Below are 16,782 nucleotides of genomic sequence, written 5' to 3' on the forward strand. Positions count from 1 at the left end.
ATTATTTTCTTTCTTGGAAAAAGTAAATTTTGCCATTTATTTGTCTCATTATCCTCACTCATTCCTAAGCATCTATTTTATTTTTTCTTTTTAGTTTAAACTGCTCAAAATTTGATATTATAAGGATGATTTTCATTAAGATGGTATAATAACTTATCCACGTGCACTATGTACTAACTGTTGCATTGCATATGATTATATGAGGGCATGTGGCAAAATTTCCAGATGTTCTGTAGGCTGTTATGTTGCAACCCTAGGCCTTTTGATACCCAACTGTAAATTGAAATGTTTTCCTGCTAAAAAGTACATATTTATGGGTATTGCTTTTTTGTCTATCATTCAGGCTGATTTTATATTGTTTGAAAAAACTAGATAATTGCTTTATTATTTTTAGAAATTCTTGCTTTTGTTGAATTAAAGGTGAAGAGTGCATCTATAATATATACTGGTGTATGCGTGTTTGTGTGTGCGTCGGTGTGTGTAATGTTTGCTGGATCTTTGAAGTTCTTGATTTCATGAGTGCAATCATTTTCAAGATGGTTTCAACAGGTGTCAGATGAAGGTGATGTTCTTTATGTTTTTCCAAAGGATTATCGATCTAAGCTTGCAGCCAAATCATTTAGGATAAAAGCTGAACCTTTGGTTGAAAAGGCGAAGGTATTGATCCTTACTTTTGTTGTACTGGACACTGTTTTCCAAGAATAAACATAAATGTTATAAAAACCTGTACTATCCACTGAATATGACTCTGTCAATTCTTTTGCAGTCTGCAGCTGAATATTTAATAAGAGTTTCCTTTGGGACAGCTCTGATTGCTTCAATTGTTCTTGTTTATACTACAATTATTGCTATTGTCTCAAGTAGAAGGTATCTGTATGCCTTGATACTTCAAACCCTTGCATGTTCTCAAGCTAGTTGAAATGTTTCCTTTTGGTAGTCATGTGAAATATTGGCTATCTTATTCATTTTAATGATAAGATTTTGACTGGGGGATTGCTTTTGTGTATATTTATATACTATTAACAGTGATGAGGACAATCGTGGAAGACGGGGAGGCAGATCATACGATTCGGGTTTCACATTTTACCTCAACCCATCGGATTTATTTTGGTAATGCTTTCTAGAATGACATATTTCTTTGGTCTTTCAAAACCTACTCCATAATGAGTATTTGTATCATAAATAGAAAATTCTGTTTTCTTGTTTTTTTTTTCCTTAATGAAATTCTTCTTTTAGAAAAAAAATAGAATATTATATCTACTGAAGATATGGAGAATGTCTAATAGAAACACTAATAATAGTAGGGGATCTAGTAGCAATGGTAGGATTTTCAGGTCTAGTTCATAATAAGTGTGAGACTAAACACTTATTCTCATAAATGATAACTCCAAGTCCAAGGTGGAACAAATGGAGAAGGTGAGAAGTAGTTTGAGCTGGAAGTATATTTATTAAGGGCACTTAGAGGATCCGGCCCAAAGATAAATTTACAAGTGTATAGAGTCAATAAAATTAGCGATAGTTTGAATATGCATGAAATGCTGCCCATCGATCCAAAAACTACAAGGTTTTTAACGAATAATCAACAAATTTACTGGCTGCTAGTTCTGTACCTTCAAAAGTTATTCTATTTTTTCCCCTCCGAACAGGCTAAAAGAAATGGTATGAGGATTCAGCTGTACTAAATAACTTCTTTCTTAACCTACCTGTTTGAATTCCTCTCCAGTTGCACAATTGACCCTTAATAGAACAGGTACCAGCTGCTACCGATTTGATTCCCAACATGGCTGTAGTACAGGCCCACAATAATCTGCTCTGCCAGCAGTTGATCAGTAAATGGTGCACTTGCTCAGTTTCTGCTTTACGCAAAGAATGGGGATTCTTTTCAATGCAGCCTCCCATATGAAGACAGAAAGTTTGGGAGGAGCCAGGATCTTCCAAATGGCATTTCAAGGGAAGTTGTACCTTCCCATTCCACAGTTTCTTTTGCTACAGGTTTGGCAGTAGGATCTCACATTCTCACCTTTAATTTCCCACTCCTAGTGTTCTTTCTTTTGACCACTCCCCCACTTCCTTGTATTTTCAGACTTTTGTATGATGATTCAAAGAAAATTGAGGAGCTTTCCAGCTCCAATTCAAGAGCTTTTCTCAGGTCACATTCTAAATTATTCCCCATCAGGAAAAATATGGTTTGAACTGATCAAGGCTTCATTACTGACCAGATTGAACAGTCCTGAATACTGCCTTATAATTGGGATTTCCCCACCAGAAATCCTGCCAAAGCATAAATTCTGTCCTTCCAGCCTCAGAATAGATCTGGAGCAATCCCAGTCTTTCCTGATGTTTTTTCACATCACTACCCTATGAGCACCTATATGCTTCTGTGTGATCCAACCATTATGCTTCAGGGTATATTATCCTCCAATAATTTTTTCCGAATCTGCACTTTCTCCACGATGAACATGCAGAGCCACTAACCTAGAAGAGCCTCATTGAAAAAGGTAAGGCTCTTGAGACCCAAGCCCCCTTGTTTGGCTGTCTGACCAACTCCCATTCACCAAATGAAATTTAGTATTTTCCATTTTTCCTCCATACTGTTCTGCCACAGAAAAATTTTTTCTGAATGTTCACCAATTGTTTTGCCACCGAACTAGGAATAGGAAAGTAAACATACAGTGAACAGGTATGTTGGTAAAGTATGCTTAGTGAGATTGAGCCTACATCCCTTAGATAATTTATCTTCCATCCTGTGAGATTTTTCTCAATCCTCTCCACTATCACATCCCAGTTGTTTTTATCCTTCGATTGAGCTCCAATTCATAGACTCAAATAAGGGAGAGGGAGTTTCCCTACTTTGCAAGCCATCATGTTGTCTAAAAGTTCACTGTTCAACCCTTTCTCTATGGGAATAGGCTTCCTCCTCCTCAAGTTAACTGTAAATCCTGAGATAACTCCCAAACTTGACAAGATGGATTTTAGATTCACAAGTTTATCCAGGTTAGTCTCACATAGTGTTTTAAAAGATGAAGGCATAAGGTGAGGTGTTTTAACCTTTATGGTGTGAGAGTAACCTGGATAAAATAGTGAATCTAAGATCCATCTTGTTAAGTTTTGGAGCTGTCTCAGGATTGACAGTTAATTTAAGAAAGAGGGGGTTTATCCCCATCAAAAGGTGAAGGCATATGGTGAGGTGTTTTAACCTTTATGGTGTGATGCATAAACCCTTAATATGTAAATAAGTTACAATATTTTTAAAAATAAATAAATAAATAATGTAAAAAATCGAATATAATTTGTAAACTATTTGTTGGCCATTAAAAAAACACTAACTTGAATTCATAAAGTAAATCATGCATGCCAAGACATAACTATAACTTTACTAAGTTCAATTTTTTTCATGATCTACCATGCAACTCTCAATTATTTTGCAAAGACTGATGGGTTCAATAGTTTTAATGATCAATTCATATTAGGACAGTCCTTTTGTGTAAACATGTTAATATTTTCTAGCCTAATAGTACTTGAGATTCACAAACCCAAAATGTGCAAGCCTCAAATAACTAGCTGTGAAAAACATGCCTTTTGTACAAATGCATAGCCTTTAGTGTGCAATGTGTTGGCCTTTTTGTGATTTGGTATTTTAAACTGACCCTCAAGGCTTTTTAGGCGTGTGTTGTTTTGAAGCAAGTCTCATTGACCCTTTTAAAACACCTTTTAAGACACTATCACAAAACACAATGCTGTCGTCAGCAAAAGAGGAGGTAAGAAACTCTCCTACCCAGCATGCTGCAGTTGCTGCCATTCACTGTGAATCCAGAAATTAAACTGCTGTCCCATGCTGCTTGATGTTCTAATCAACATTTTGCTGAGCACATCCATCCACAAAGTTGAAAAGGTTAGAGAGCATCCCCTTGCCTTGATCCTCCTGTAAAAGTGGAAAAATTGGATGCTTTCATTAGGGAACCCCATGAGATATGATTGCATGCTTTCATTATTTCCAATTTGCAAATCACCTCTTTGATTCCTCCATTTATATTGCTAGTCACTACTTCATTTGCAATAGGTACTGCATCAAGGATTTGGTGGCTCTTCACAAAGCATTTTGAGCATCAAGGATTTCATGGTCCTACACACAAACGTTCTGAGAAGGCTCCACCATGTGTCCCTGTGCCCTTATTTCTTCTTTTCTCATTATTAATTTATTCAGACACTGGGTTTTCTTGGGATTTTTAGTTCTGTAGGAATCTTACTGATAGGGAGTCCGAGGTCTCTCCTAGGTTTTTGGATTCTTTTCAGATTCTCACTGTGGGGATATTAGAGTTCGTTGTTTGAATAATTCTGGTGTTTTTTGTTTAAGTCTTTTTATTCTCATCCAAAACTAGTGTTTTTGTTCTTTTCCTCTTTCTAATTAATGTGAAAAGCTAAAATACCTTCAAAGGTAAAGGCTTTTGTGTGGATGGCCATCCTTAATAGATTTACACTAACAATTTGTTGCAGATTCTTAATAGACCATACATGCCTTTCTTTCCCAATGTGTGCATTGTGTTTTGCTAGTATTGAGGATCATCCTCACTTATTTGTTTAGTGCTCTGTGGCTTGGTGCTTATGGAACAAACTCTTTTGTTTGTTGTGAGTGTGTTGGATTTGTTGGTCAATTTTATTGGCTTTGATTGGCAAAAGAAGGCGAGAGTTTTGCGGTAATTGCAGTTTTAGAAGCTATAATGAGTAATCTGGCTTGAGAAAAATGGACTTATTTTTCAACATTGTGCTGTGTTTCTATGGATGATTTAGGCTAGAATTGTTTTTGTGGCTTCCTTGTAAGTTGACTATGTTCTCTACAGTATGTTTTGGTAGTGTGGCTCTCTGATACCCTGTGTGATTGGCTGGCTCCATTAGCTTTATTTTTATTATTATTTTTCTTTGTAATAGCTTCCTTTTGTTTTGTTTCTTTCATTTTCTATTTGAATATTTCCCATCCTCTACATTCTTCTCTCTTAGTGAATTTCTTTTTTTCTTAAAAAAAAAAAAAATCACCTAGCACTTTAGTCCCCGCCTCCTTTAATCTATTGGCCAAGTCCATAACTAAAAATTTGTGGGTGCAACCCATGAGACTAATATGCTTAAAGCCCATGGTATCAACAATCTCTTTCCTTGGAATCGAAAATAAAACTGGTTTTAACATAATTCAAAAAATTATCCATAATGACTGAATCCTTGAAAACCGTGTAGTCATCCTAAGCACCCTTGATTCTCTTGAAGCGAGGGTAAAAGCATCCCTTTCATTGAAAGGAGTCTCTAACTGCTTGGTCTTCTCTCCCCCTATTCTATTGTGTTCAAAACCTTCCAGCACAGGTCTCCAAGTAAAGATTCTTTTGAAATCACATGAGGTTCCCTTCATCGCTAATTCCATTTTACTTCCCTACTATCTGCCTCCACCCTGCCAGTGAAATTGCCTTTGCAATGGTAGCTGGCCAATCTATGAAAAAACCCAATGTTTGAAGTTGAAGAGCCCTAGAATTTTGCCTTCAAAAATCACTATTCCAATAGCATCAGCCAATTTGTTCTTTGCCCTAAATCTCCTCTCCCTTTCTGGGCAAGAAATCCCTATTCAAGTTTCTCTATCATCCAGGTCATTAACGACTTGGAGCAAGTTCTCCTTCCTCAATTTGATGCCTCCAGAAACTTTAGGGCTCCAGATCTTCAAGCTTTCTTTCTATCCTTTCCGTTTGGATGCCGCTACATAACTATCAAGCCCTCCTCCATCCTCCCTCATCTTCTGCCACCATTGTCTCATATGATCACTAAAACCTGTTCAAGCCACTTATTTTCAAATCTAAATGGGATTGGTCCTCTACTCACAGCCCCAGATGCTGGCCTAGAGAGAGATTGTTGCATGGCATCAGAAAGTGCTCCTCCCACTCTGTAGAGACTGGATGCTGGACATAACAGGTTCCTCCCTGAAATTGCACCATGTGAAGGTCCCTGCAAAGAAAGGTTAATTTGTTGTAGTATTATCATGCGCAAAGTTAGTTTCAATTTTCAAACCTACTTGGAGTTTGGGAGAGTTACCCCCCCCCCCCTCCCCCCTCCCCTCTCTCTCTCTCTCTATATATAGATATATATGAAAAATATTGGCGATTTTGGGAGATTCTCTCAGGAGTGCATGGTTCATGGTCTGGTGGTGCATTCTATTTTGTCATGACCACTGATGTGGTGATGCCATTATAAAAAGCAATTCTTGGATCTCCTTTCTTTGGCTTGTGATAAAGAAGCTTAAATTAGCTGCTGTTTTTTCTCCCCTGCTGATTTGAACTAGAACATTCCTTTTGAGAGGAATGCACAAGTCTGGAAGTTGGAAGCCTTCTCTAATTTCTTTAATATGATTTATGGAGTTGGGGTTGACAGGGAAAGTCAAGATAGGCTGAGGTGGAAGTTGAATAACATATAATAGCAGTCACTTTATGGTTAATTCCTATTGTCAAGATGTTGAAAAACAAAATCTTGCTAATAGGAGGTCCAACTTTCCTTGGGAAATCTATTTGAAGGCAAGTACTCCAATTAAAGTTGCTTTTTTTTTTTTGTGTGTGGCCTTGGAAGCAACTTGGAACAGATTGTTATTGAGAACCATGAAAAGGGGAAAAGTACTGGTGAGCAGATGTTTTCTTTGCTGGAATGCACCTGAATCAGTGACCCACATCTTAATACGCTGTTCTTGGACAAGGAATTTGTCAGAGTTGGCTTTGTTACTTGTTAATTTCTCTTGGGCAGCTCCTACTCTGTCAAAAGAGCTTGGGGCCTGAAGAGGCTTTAATAATTGTACAAAGAAGAAAAAGTCTTAGCTTTGATCCCTGTCATTTTTTGGGTGGCATAGATGGAGATGAACAGAGGGTTCTTGAAAGGTCTGAGACGTCATATCTGACTCTTATGGTTAGGTGGTTTAAGATGCTTTTTGCTTGATTCGGTACTTTTTTCTTTTGTTTGGATATATTTTCTTGTTCATGACAGTCATTTTGTACTTGGGTTGTGTATAATAAAAATTTTGCCCATGAAAGGCTGATTTTCGGAGGACGTTAGTCTTGATGCAAATGAAAACAATGAAAGTTTGTCCTTGGATGGTTGTAATGATCATGCTGATTTGGAGAGAGTCTGGGAGATAATTTGAGATGCGCATAGTGACAAAATTCTGAGGTTTTTTAACTCAAGAAAAGGGTATAAGAAGGGGTGGGAGTTGGCATGGTTAATTATTTTGAGTATTTGTATTTGAAAAGGATGGGATGGTAGTAGCATAACGCAAGAGCTTTGTGGTGATAAGCTCTCAGACTGGATGGGATAATAATGACTTTTTTCTCGGAATTGCTGGAACTCTATGTTTATGAGGGATGATTGTGGAGACCAGGCTGTTGATTCAGGGTCAGGGAATAAGCTGAATGGCATTTTGAGAATCATTTCCAAATTTTATGTAGAAGGGGCTTGGTGTTTGTTGGAACTCTGTTTGTAAGGGATGCTTATGTAAACCAGGAGGAGTTTTATCTTTCCTTCCAAGGAAGGACCTAACAATCTAGTGAGATGGAATTTGGCTACTATGAGCTGCTTTTAGGTAAATTCCTTCCATGGCGTCATTCGTAGTGAGTCTTGGAATCAATTCATGGTTTAGTATAAACGAAGGAATTACCAATAAAGTGAAAATGGATTTTGGCTGCTATGTGTTGCTTTTCGGTAAAGTCTGTGATGCTATTCTTGGAGAGGGTCTTGGAATCAGTAATGAGGATTTTCACTGGAGGGCCATTTGGATCTAAAGTCCCTTAAAAAGATTGCCTTTTATATGTTGGAAGTAACTTGAGAATGCATCTTGATAATTGATTAGAAAGACTATGAGAAACACTGGTCAACTGTTGTTCTTTAATGAGGAATCTGTCAATCATCCTCTTTGTTGCCTGCTGGCTAGGAGTCTCTGGGGAGTGGTGTATAGCATCTTAGGTTTTGGGCGGTGTGCTCTAAAACAGTGCAAGAGGGGTGTCTTGGCAAAATTTATTTAAGGGAAAAGGAACATTTTTTTTTAATCTCTCTTACTGTTTTTTGACTTCTGTAGGAAGAAGTGAATCAATGAAATTTCTGTGGGAAAGCAGCAATCTCCCATGCCATTAAGGAGAGTTGATCAAGACTTTTCATTTTTTGGAAGAAGGCTCTGCTAGTCATAGGTGCAAAACATTTTAGACTTTGTTAGTTCTGTTGATAGTCCATGCCTTTGATTGTCAGGGGTCAAGATTCTTTATAATTGGAAATGCCTCTTGGTGCTGCTTTCAAAGCTAAAAGGTGGTATGCAATGGGGGTTGAAAGATTTGAGAGGAAATTTGCTGGTTGGAAGAGGATGTCTCTCACTGAAAGGGGGAAGACACACAGTCATCAGGAGTTCATTATTTCAACTTACCAACCTATGTCATGTCCCTGTATGCTTTGCCATCAGCTATTGCTAAGAAACAGGAAAAATTACAGATTTTTTTTTTTGTGGGGGAGGGGGTGGTGGGTAGAAAAGAAGATGGAAGGAAGATCCATCTTGTTAAGTGGAATGCTGTGTGCAGGCCTATAATTGATGGTGTGATACTGAGAAATCTTAATAGCTTCAACCAGGTTCTCTTGGTGGAATGGCTTTGCAGATATGTAAGTGAGGACGAGAAGCTTTAGAAGAATTTTGTCAAGTGTAAGTATGATCATTCAAAAAGGACTGGTTCATGAAGCTCGTTACATTCTCATATGGGGTTGGTCTCTGTTCTCATATGAGGAGCAAGGATTAAACACATAAAAATTCCTATCTAGCCTTGTTCAATTAATTTGGCCATAAACAAGATGGAATTGGTTGAGAATGTTCTATCCGAGGGCGAAAATGGTGCTGTTCAGAACCTCAATCAGAAGACAGCCAAATGGCAAGAGCATGATAAAATGGAAGGCTGAGAAAGGAACGACTATCATTGTCTAGCCCTTTTGTGATATTGTCAATAGCACGACAAGCTGGGGGAATGGCTTCCTGAGTGAAGTGTTCTTTGTTTGAGTAGTAGCTAAGGAAGCTATAGCCACACTGGAGAATCTGAGGGAGAGGGATAATTTACATTGGTCTCTACTATGTGTGCTATGAATCAGGGGAGAATACTAGTCGCGCTCTTCTCCATTGCCCAAAGCCTGGGTTTGTGGGAGTTGATCTGGCAATAATGGTTCAGCGTAAGGTGGCTGATTCCAAGCAGTATGACTGCTTCAAAGCTAGAAGATCACGAATATTGAAAAAAGCAGAGAGATATTTTGGCAAATGACACCACTGTGTTTGTTCTGATGCATCTGGAGAGAAAGGAATAGAAGAGCATTTGACGGAAAAGAGTCTTCTGGTCTCTCAAACAATCTTTAATGTACTCTTTTCTGCTGGAGATTGGGAATTTTTATACCAGACATCAGAGAATGGTTTGATTTAATGTTTTTTTTTTGGGAGGTGTAGATCCTCCTTTCTGTACATGGGTTGGTACCCCATTGTTGCCTTTCAGTACTGCACTTCTACTTCTAAAAAATTGTTTTTAGTTTCTTTTGTACTTCAAAGATGTTCGTTTGGCATCTTTTCTTTGGTGAAACTTTTCCTCATTGCTGACTTTTTTGAAGCATGATGTTCGTTTGTATTTCCTAATCTTTCTTGAAAGATGGGCTTTGGGAGAAATGGAGGAAATTAATTTGGATGAGTATATCATTGGTGAAAATTTCAATTTTATTGTAAATGGAAGCATTGTGGAACTTTCAAGAAGTTCTAGTGTTTTTTTGCTCATGGTATCCTCTTTCACTCCTATTTATAATTGCAGTGGAAGCATTTCAAAAGTTAATCTCTTGAGAAGTGAATGGAAAAAAGGGATTGAGGGTGAAAAGGGAAGGGCGTGAGGGCGTGACTCTTATGAGTCATTTATTTGTTATTGACAGCAGTATTATTTTTTGGGGGGCTGAGATGGAACAACTGTTGGCATCTGAGATGTGTTTTGCTTTGTTTTAAGGCAATATGACAACTTAAAATTAATCTTGACTAAGAGTGTGTTAATTACATTGAGAGGTGGAATTTGATTCTCAGTTAGCTAGTAACTTGGGCTGTGTGTTCGGTTCTTCCTTTCTGCTCCTTTGGGCATGCCTATGTCCTTTAAGAGCCAGGCAGCATGGGATTCCATTATTGAGCGGGTTATTGAGCGGGTTTTGGAGGACTTGCTTGGTGGGGAAAAAGCCATTTTCTTTGTAAAGAAGGTTGGATTGCTCTTCCTAAAGGTTCTTTGTCAAGCTTCCTACTTATATCCATCTCTTTGTTTTCTATTCTCTCTTGAATGGGAAGAGACTGGAGGAACACCGAAGTGATTTCTCATGAGGAAGCATGGAAGAGGAGGTCAAGTACCATATGGTTCGACAGTGGTGTGCATTCCCTATAGTCTGGCTTGGGGCTGAGGAGCTTCAGGGAATTTAACCTTGGCTTGTTAGGTAATATGTTTGGAGATTTCAATGGAAATAGAACTGTGTGTAAGTTTGGGAGACTTGAGGAGGTTAGTTTTGTTAGGTGGTTAGATATTTGTGTGGGATTAGTCTGTGAAAAGGGATTTTAAGTGGACGTTAGATTTTTTGAAAAATAGTCTTTGTTCTAGTAGATTGAGAGAGATATTTTTGTACGACATTTGATGTGGAGATGATGGACTCAAATATGCATTTCTTTGTTTTTTTTGCTATTACTGTTGATAAAGAGGCATGGCCATGGGTTTTACTTAGCCTGTTTGCTCATTGCGCATGCATTGCGCGTGCTCATCTCCTAATTTATTATTATATTTTTAAATATTAGAATGACTGACCTGTGTTCTTGTTATTTCCATCACTCTCCCCTCTCCTTAGCATTCAAAGCAAACTTTAGACAATCTTATCTTTACTCAATCTCATGTATCTTTTTTAGGTATTGGGATCCATACTACTATAGAAGGCGACGCGTACAAACAGAAGGTGATGGGATGAACTTCATTGAATCTGTATGTGAAAACTGAATCAGTTCTTTTGTTGTATTGTATTTGCAGTTCTGAGAAAATGTTTTAACTTCATGAATGACTTTTTGTAGGTTTTTTCATTTGTGTTTGGTGATGGTGATCCTAATCAAGGAATTGAAGAAGAGAGGTGGAAGTTGGTAATACTTGAGCATTGAATTCAGTGGTCCGTTCAGTGTTTTTATTTCAGTCTGTTGGCTCTATTTAATTTCCCTTTCTGTTGTCTTTTCTTCTGTTTGGTGAACGTAATTTTATGAGATTTTGTGCACCCCACTTTCAGGCTACTTGTATAGATGTCTTGCGATGTATATAATTTCTTTTCTATACTGTGTTTGAGACTTTGTAGAGAGGTATATACATCATCTGTTATTTTTTGATAATAAAAGAAGGTATATTAGATAGGGAAAAAGGAAGGTACAATGTGCGGGGACAAGGAGTCCATGAAAAAAAAAATTTGAGAGAAAAAAAAAAAACAAAGAACAAAAAAACTGAAGATCACACCATACTAGATAAAATTAATCAAGAACACCCTTTTCAGACCCTGTCCATCATAATTTACCGAACTCTTCAAATTCGCTATTTCTCTTTGAACCTTCAATTTATGAAGTTTGCCACCATCCAGGTGAACCTCATTTCTCAATACCACTCAACCTTAAATCCAACTTATCCAAAAGATCTGGATCTTCAAAATCCTCCTTGGGAATTTCCTCCATGAGAGTAGGCAAAATTCAATGCCTACACTGTAAATTCTTGACCAAACCATCATTTTCAAAAATAGAAACTCCCTCCTAACCTTCTAACGGGGCAGGATGAACAAAGATAAATCCCCTATTTCATCACAATAATCAGAAGTGTCAAATTCACTCAAGCTGTGTTTGGGAACATGGATTTTGGACCTTGGATTTGGTTTTGGGTGGATTTTGACAAATTTCAATACAATTTTATATTGCATCTTATCCAAATCCAATACAAATCCAAATCCAAGACCTCTTCAAACATAAGGTCAAATCATCACTTTTGGAGTCCGAAAAATCCCGCGAGTTCTTAACCTTCTTTTCTTTCCTTTCCTGGTTCTACACCCAACCTGCTTCTTTGTAAGAGAGTCTTCCACTGCTAATTTCTCCTCTAGATTCTTTTCTTAATAGCTTTGCCCTTGTTGCACCATAATTTCTTTCTTATCGAACGCCTTTCTCATCTCAGTGCCCATGTGAACTAACTTCCAGTGAGCATATACACCTTACTACCCTCAAATCTGCCAAAATTCAGACACAAGATATCATCAATCTCCCCCATGATTGTTCCTGGATTTTTAGTTCTTACCTCCCCATTTTTTGAACTCTCTTCCAGGCTTGTTACATTTTTAATACCACCGTCTAATTCTAGCTCCAAGCTATTAATATTCTGGGTATATTCGAGAGTTTGATCAGCCTGACTCGAATTTTGGAGTGCTGGAAACTGTGCTTGAAGTCTAACCTCCTCCTTCTCACTGTTGGTTTGCTGAGCTCTAAAAACTGAAATCTGGTCCTCCCCATTCTTGAAATCCAGTACTGACTTATCTGATTCCACATTTCCCCATCCAGCATCCTGCCTTTCGCCGTTTACCTTATGAATAGAACCCAAGGAATGAGGACCACCCTTGGACTCCTCAATAGAGCCCAATTCAGATAAACCTAAGTCTTGGGCTTGCTTAAGTAATGGCCCAGTTTATATAAAAAAGAAATGCCCTTATCAATTAGTTGTGCCAGGTCCAAAACTAGAAACATACCTCTCAGCCCATTTATCTTCGCATTCACCCCCCTGAGTGCAGCCGTAGCAACCTCTGAGAAGAATGACTCCTCCATCAGAACCCTAGCTACCTTCTCTGGCAAATCTGGCTTGTTGGCAATGATTGCTGCCTTCGGAAGCTGCTGACTGGTTGCCGATGGTTGGTTCCTGCTGTTTAACGGCGACTGCTGCTGACTTCAGAAGCTCAGCCTTCTTTTTCTGAGCCCCACCGCCACACCTACAGCACCTCTCTTCCCTATCAGTCACCATACCTTGATCTCCAGAGAGGGCTTGATGATCGCCACCCTCACTTCCATCTTTATTACCTTCCAGCGCGACCTGCCTCCATGATCTGCAATTTGGATGACCATCTGCAACTATATCACCCAAATCTTTTCGCAACTCCTTCGCCAGGTCACAGAAAACACTCACAAAGCTTCACCATCCCTCACCTTTTGTACCGCCGAGAATGAACACAGAAAACCTCCTGCATTTCCAACCCCACCCTAACTTTAGGAACTTTCCCACCTTCATCCACCTAATCGACAGCCAATAGTTTGTAATACCCATGCAAAAACTCCAAACCCCCTCTCCATCTGATAAAAAACCAACAACCCTTCAATGAACCATGAAACGGCCTTCTCCGATAACCTAACCCATCTGTTACGAACTGCATTCTTGTTGACCACGGGCAAAGATGAACTCCCTCGCCCTTGTCCAAACACAGATAGAAGGATTTTCCTTTGATCTGAATCATTTGGCTCGTCATAACCTAAACAAATCTTCATTGCAGCAAACACACAGGAGGGGGGAGAGGAACTATATAGCAAGGGGTAAAGAGAGGGAGGGAGGGAGGGAGAGAGAGAGACGGAGGGGCCATTCCAGTTAAAGCCATTGTTGGTATCATTTCTCTTTCTTGCTTTGGTCTTTTTTTTTTTCTTATCATTGCTTTAAAATGTTTCTTCTTATTTGTCTAGTAGAATGAAAATATATGACCTTTCTATTTATATTTTTAAAAATAATTGGAATTTGAAAGTAATGATTCTGGTGAAAGTTCTGGAAAGTCACTTGTGTGTTGACATCAACCCTTTATAAATTAGACTATCTAATGTTAACACCACTAGCTTGGTCATATTCAGACAAAGGATAGCTTTTCTGTTAGTTGACTCAGTACTTCAAAGTTATATGTGGGCAAAACAGAAATCTAAATAAATTAGAATGTGACGTCATTTTTTAATTAGATCATATTGGTGCCTGGTGCTTAATGTTTATGTTGCAATTGTCTTTTCTGAATCACATTTTGTGATAATCTGTTGGTAGGGTGGATGGGATGTGTGTTTAGGCCTTAGTTCAAGACTTCTGATGTATAATACAAAATCATATTTTGTGATTAGAAGGGCACTGCACAAGCATATAAATGTGTACCTGTTTTTAAGAAAATTCCTAATATGGATTTATACACCCTGTTATCTGCAGTTCTTATATTGCAGGTTCCATTTCCTGAACTTTATATTACACTGGAGATGCAAGTGTATAAATGCGTATCGGATTTTTAAGATGCAACTTTCCATGTTAGGAAGTGTTCTAAGTTGAATATTTATGCTGAAACTGTTTTGAGGTTGGGGCAGCAAATATTGATTCAAATGTTTTGGTTTACCTTACGCAGTAGGATTTATTATTTTTTGCTCATATTTCTACTGATTCTTTGGGTGTTATGATAAGATGAGCTTAGGGTTTGTTTGGTATCATTTTTTTTTTTTTGGTATGCTGTTTTCGTTTCTTTAAGTGAAGAAACAAATTGTGAAAATGCGTTTGTCTTTGCTAGTATTCTGTTTCTGTTGTTGATTTTAAGCTATTTGTAAAAAAACTGAAAACTAGATTTTATGGTTTTTCAGTTGTTTTGGCAATTGCCAGAATATTTTGATATTCAAATTTAACTCTTTTTTGGATTAATCATCCATTTTATACATACTTTTTAATTAAAATTAAAATGAAATGATCATATGAATTTAAAATATAATTAAAATAAATGTCCATAAATTTTCAAAAAAATAAAAAAAAATCATTTAAAAAATATTTTTTTTTACTAATTTTTAGTTTTCGTATATAAAGTGAATTTTAAAGTATATAATTAAATTAAATTATTATAATAATCTTATTTTAATTATAGTATTTTAATTTGTACTATTTTTGCACTTTTATTATTTAACCATATTTTTTTATTTGTTAATTGGTTAGAGGAAAAATGAGCATTTTTAATCAAGTTTTATTAGTTTTAGAAATATTAACCTAATAGGTTGCTGGTCTCCAGTTTTTAATTTCTGTTTCTAGTTTTTAGTTTTTGTGTTATTTTTGACAGTGATACCAAACGGACCCTTAGTCATGAATGATATTGATGCACGTAATTACCTAAGAGAAGTTATCTTTTAATTGTTTATTGATTTGCTTTAGGATTTCTAATTTTGTTACTAATCAACAAATAGTGGAAACTTGATAATTTAGTCATGTCCCTTGACCCATCTCTACAGATTGGACAATACATATCTTCAAATGGTGGCGTGGTGACAGCTGAAGAACTTGCTCCCTATCTTGATTTATCGTCAATGGATGCCACTGATGTACGTTTACCTCCAGTTCATTTGATGTGGTCTAGTTTGTCATTGAAAATTTAGCTTGTCATTTAAATTTGAGATAACTTTTGTTCGTGGCAATTTTATTATAATTTGACTATAAAGAAGATAAATCATTTTTAAAATTTGAATCCTCAACTGGATACAGTTGCATACTCTTTTACAAGTAAATGGAAAACCCTACTGGCCACTAATATGCTTGGTTAATTTCACGAAGAAAAAGAAAAAAGTTATTTAGATTTCATTATTGTAACATTTGTAGCATGGTGCTTTGTCTTTCAGGTTTCAAAAGCATCAGATTTAGACCTTTAATAGCCCATGGTTCAATGCAATCTAAAGTTTTTAGGTCATTACTGATTATTCAACAAGTTCCTTTATTGGAATTTATGTTATACCCTCATAATTCTTCTTGAGGTGGGCAATTTTGGCATTGTTCTTTTGGGATGGTAACTCAGAACTTCAATGTTTGGTACTCAGAGGGGTAGAAATCTTACTTTGTATGCACTTTCTGTTCTTTTCTTGTTTACATTTGATTGGCAGAGTTATCAGAATTGTATGCAAATTTTGTTAATTGTAATGTTCTGCCTTCACATTTGCACTCTGTATTCACGTTGTGTCTCTCTTCATGCACATGCACATGCACATCCACACCCTTGCATACACACTTGTTAATTAGTCGCTGGACTTCTAAGGATTGGAGTTTTTCCTGTTTAGTTCCTGCACTGCATGAATGTCGTTTTCTTTAAAAATCCCTGCTATTTAAACTTGGTTCCATTTCTTTTTTGTTTCAGAATGATGAGTCATACATCTTGCCAGTGCTTTTACGGTTTGATGGTCAGCCAGAAGTGGATGAACAGGTCTGTTATAAAATGCATATATTTGGAAGTCCAACCAATGAAATGAAGTAATAGTGTGTGTGTGTGTGTGTGTGTGTGTGTGTGTGTGTGTGTCTGTATGGAAGTATTGCCACCCCTTCCCTCTGTGCATCTAGCTGGGGTTTTAAAATTTAGTTTTTCCGCTCTACAGTTGAGTAATGATTGTTTATAAGAAACTCCGATTTAATATTTATGCAACTGGAGAAATTTTATTCAGCTCATGGGAAATAAGACATTAGTTGGTATCTGGTTGTTACAATATCTAAGAACCTTAATCTCTTTATTGTTTCTTGTCTTCCCTTTATGATACACAATTTTGGATGTTTCTTAGATGCTGATCTTCTTATGCATTGTTAAAATTATACTTTTGAGTTTTAACATGCTTCTTATGAAAACATGCTTCTTATGAAACACATGAATTTCTGAGTTCTATTTGATCTCTAGGAACATTTTCTTTGCTGAACAAGATGATTCAGGTGGGCA

The 16,782-nt window shown here is 37.1% G+C and overlaps 1 protein-coding gene across 1 annotated transcript in view; it reads left to right on the top strand.

Moving 5' to 3' along the window:
• Window positions 1-16,782, top strand: part of LOC131152984 (uncharacterized protein At5g03900, chloroplastic) — a 38,055-nt gene that overhangs the window by 10,821 nt on the left and 10,452 nt on the right. The window contains exons 2-8 of the mRNA XM_058104988.1: window positions 550-657; window positions 767-867; window positions 1,027-1,110; window positions 10,946-11,018; window positions 11,105-11,170; window positions 15,323-15,412; window positions 16,216-16,281. Of these exons, the coding sequence (XP_057960971.1) occupies window positions 550-657; window positions 767-867; window positions 1,027-1,110; window positions 10,946-11,018; window positions 11,105-11,170; window positions 15,323-15,412; window positions 16,216-16,281 (588 nt within the window). The remainder of the gene's footprint in view (window positions 1-549; window positions 658-766; window positions 868-1,026; window positions 1,111-10,945; window positions 11,019-11,104; window positions 11,171-15,322; window positions 15,413-16,215; window positions 16,282-16,782) is intronic.

The sequence above is a fragment of the Malania oleifera genome, chromosome 1 (genome assembly GCF_029873635.1).
Source record: "Malania oleifera isolate guangnan ecotype guangnan chromosome 1, ASM2987363v1, whole genome shotgun sequence".
Taxonomy (NCBI): domain Eukaryota; kingdom Viridiplantae; phylum Streptophyta; class Magnoliopsida; order Santalales; family Ximeniaceae; genus Malania; species Malania oleifera.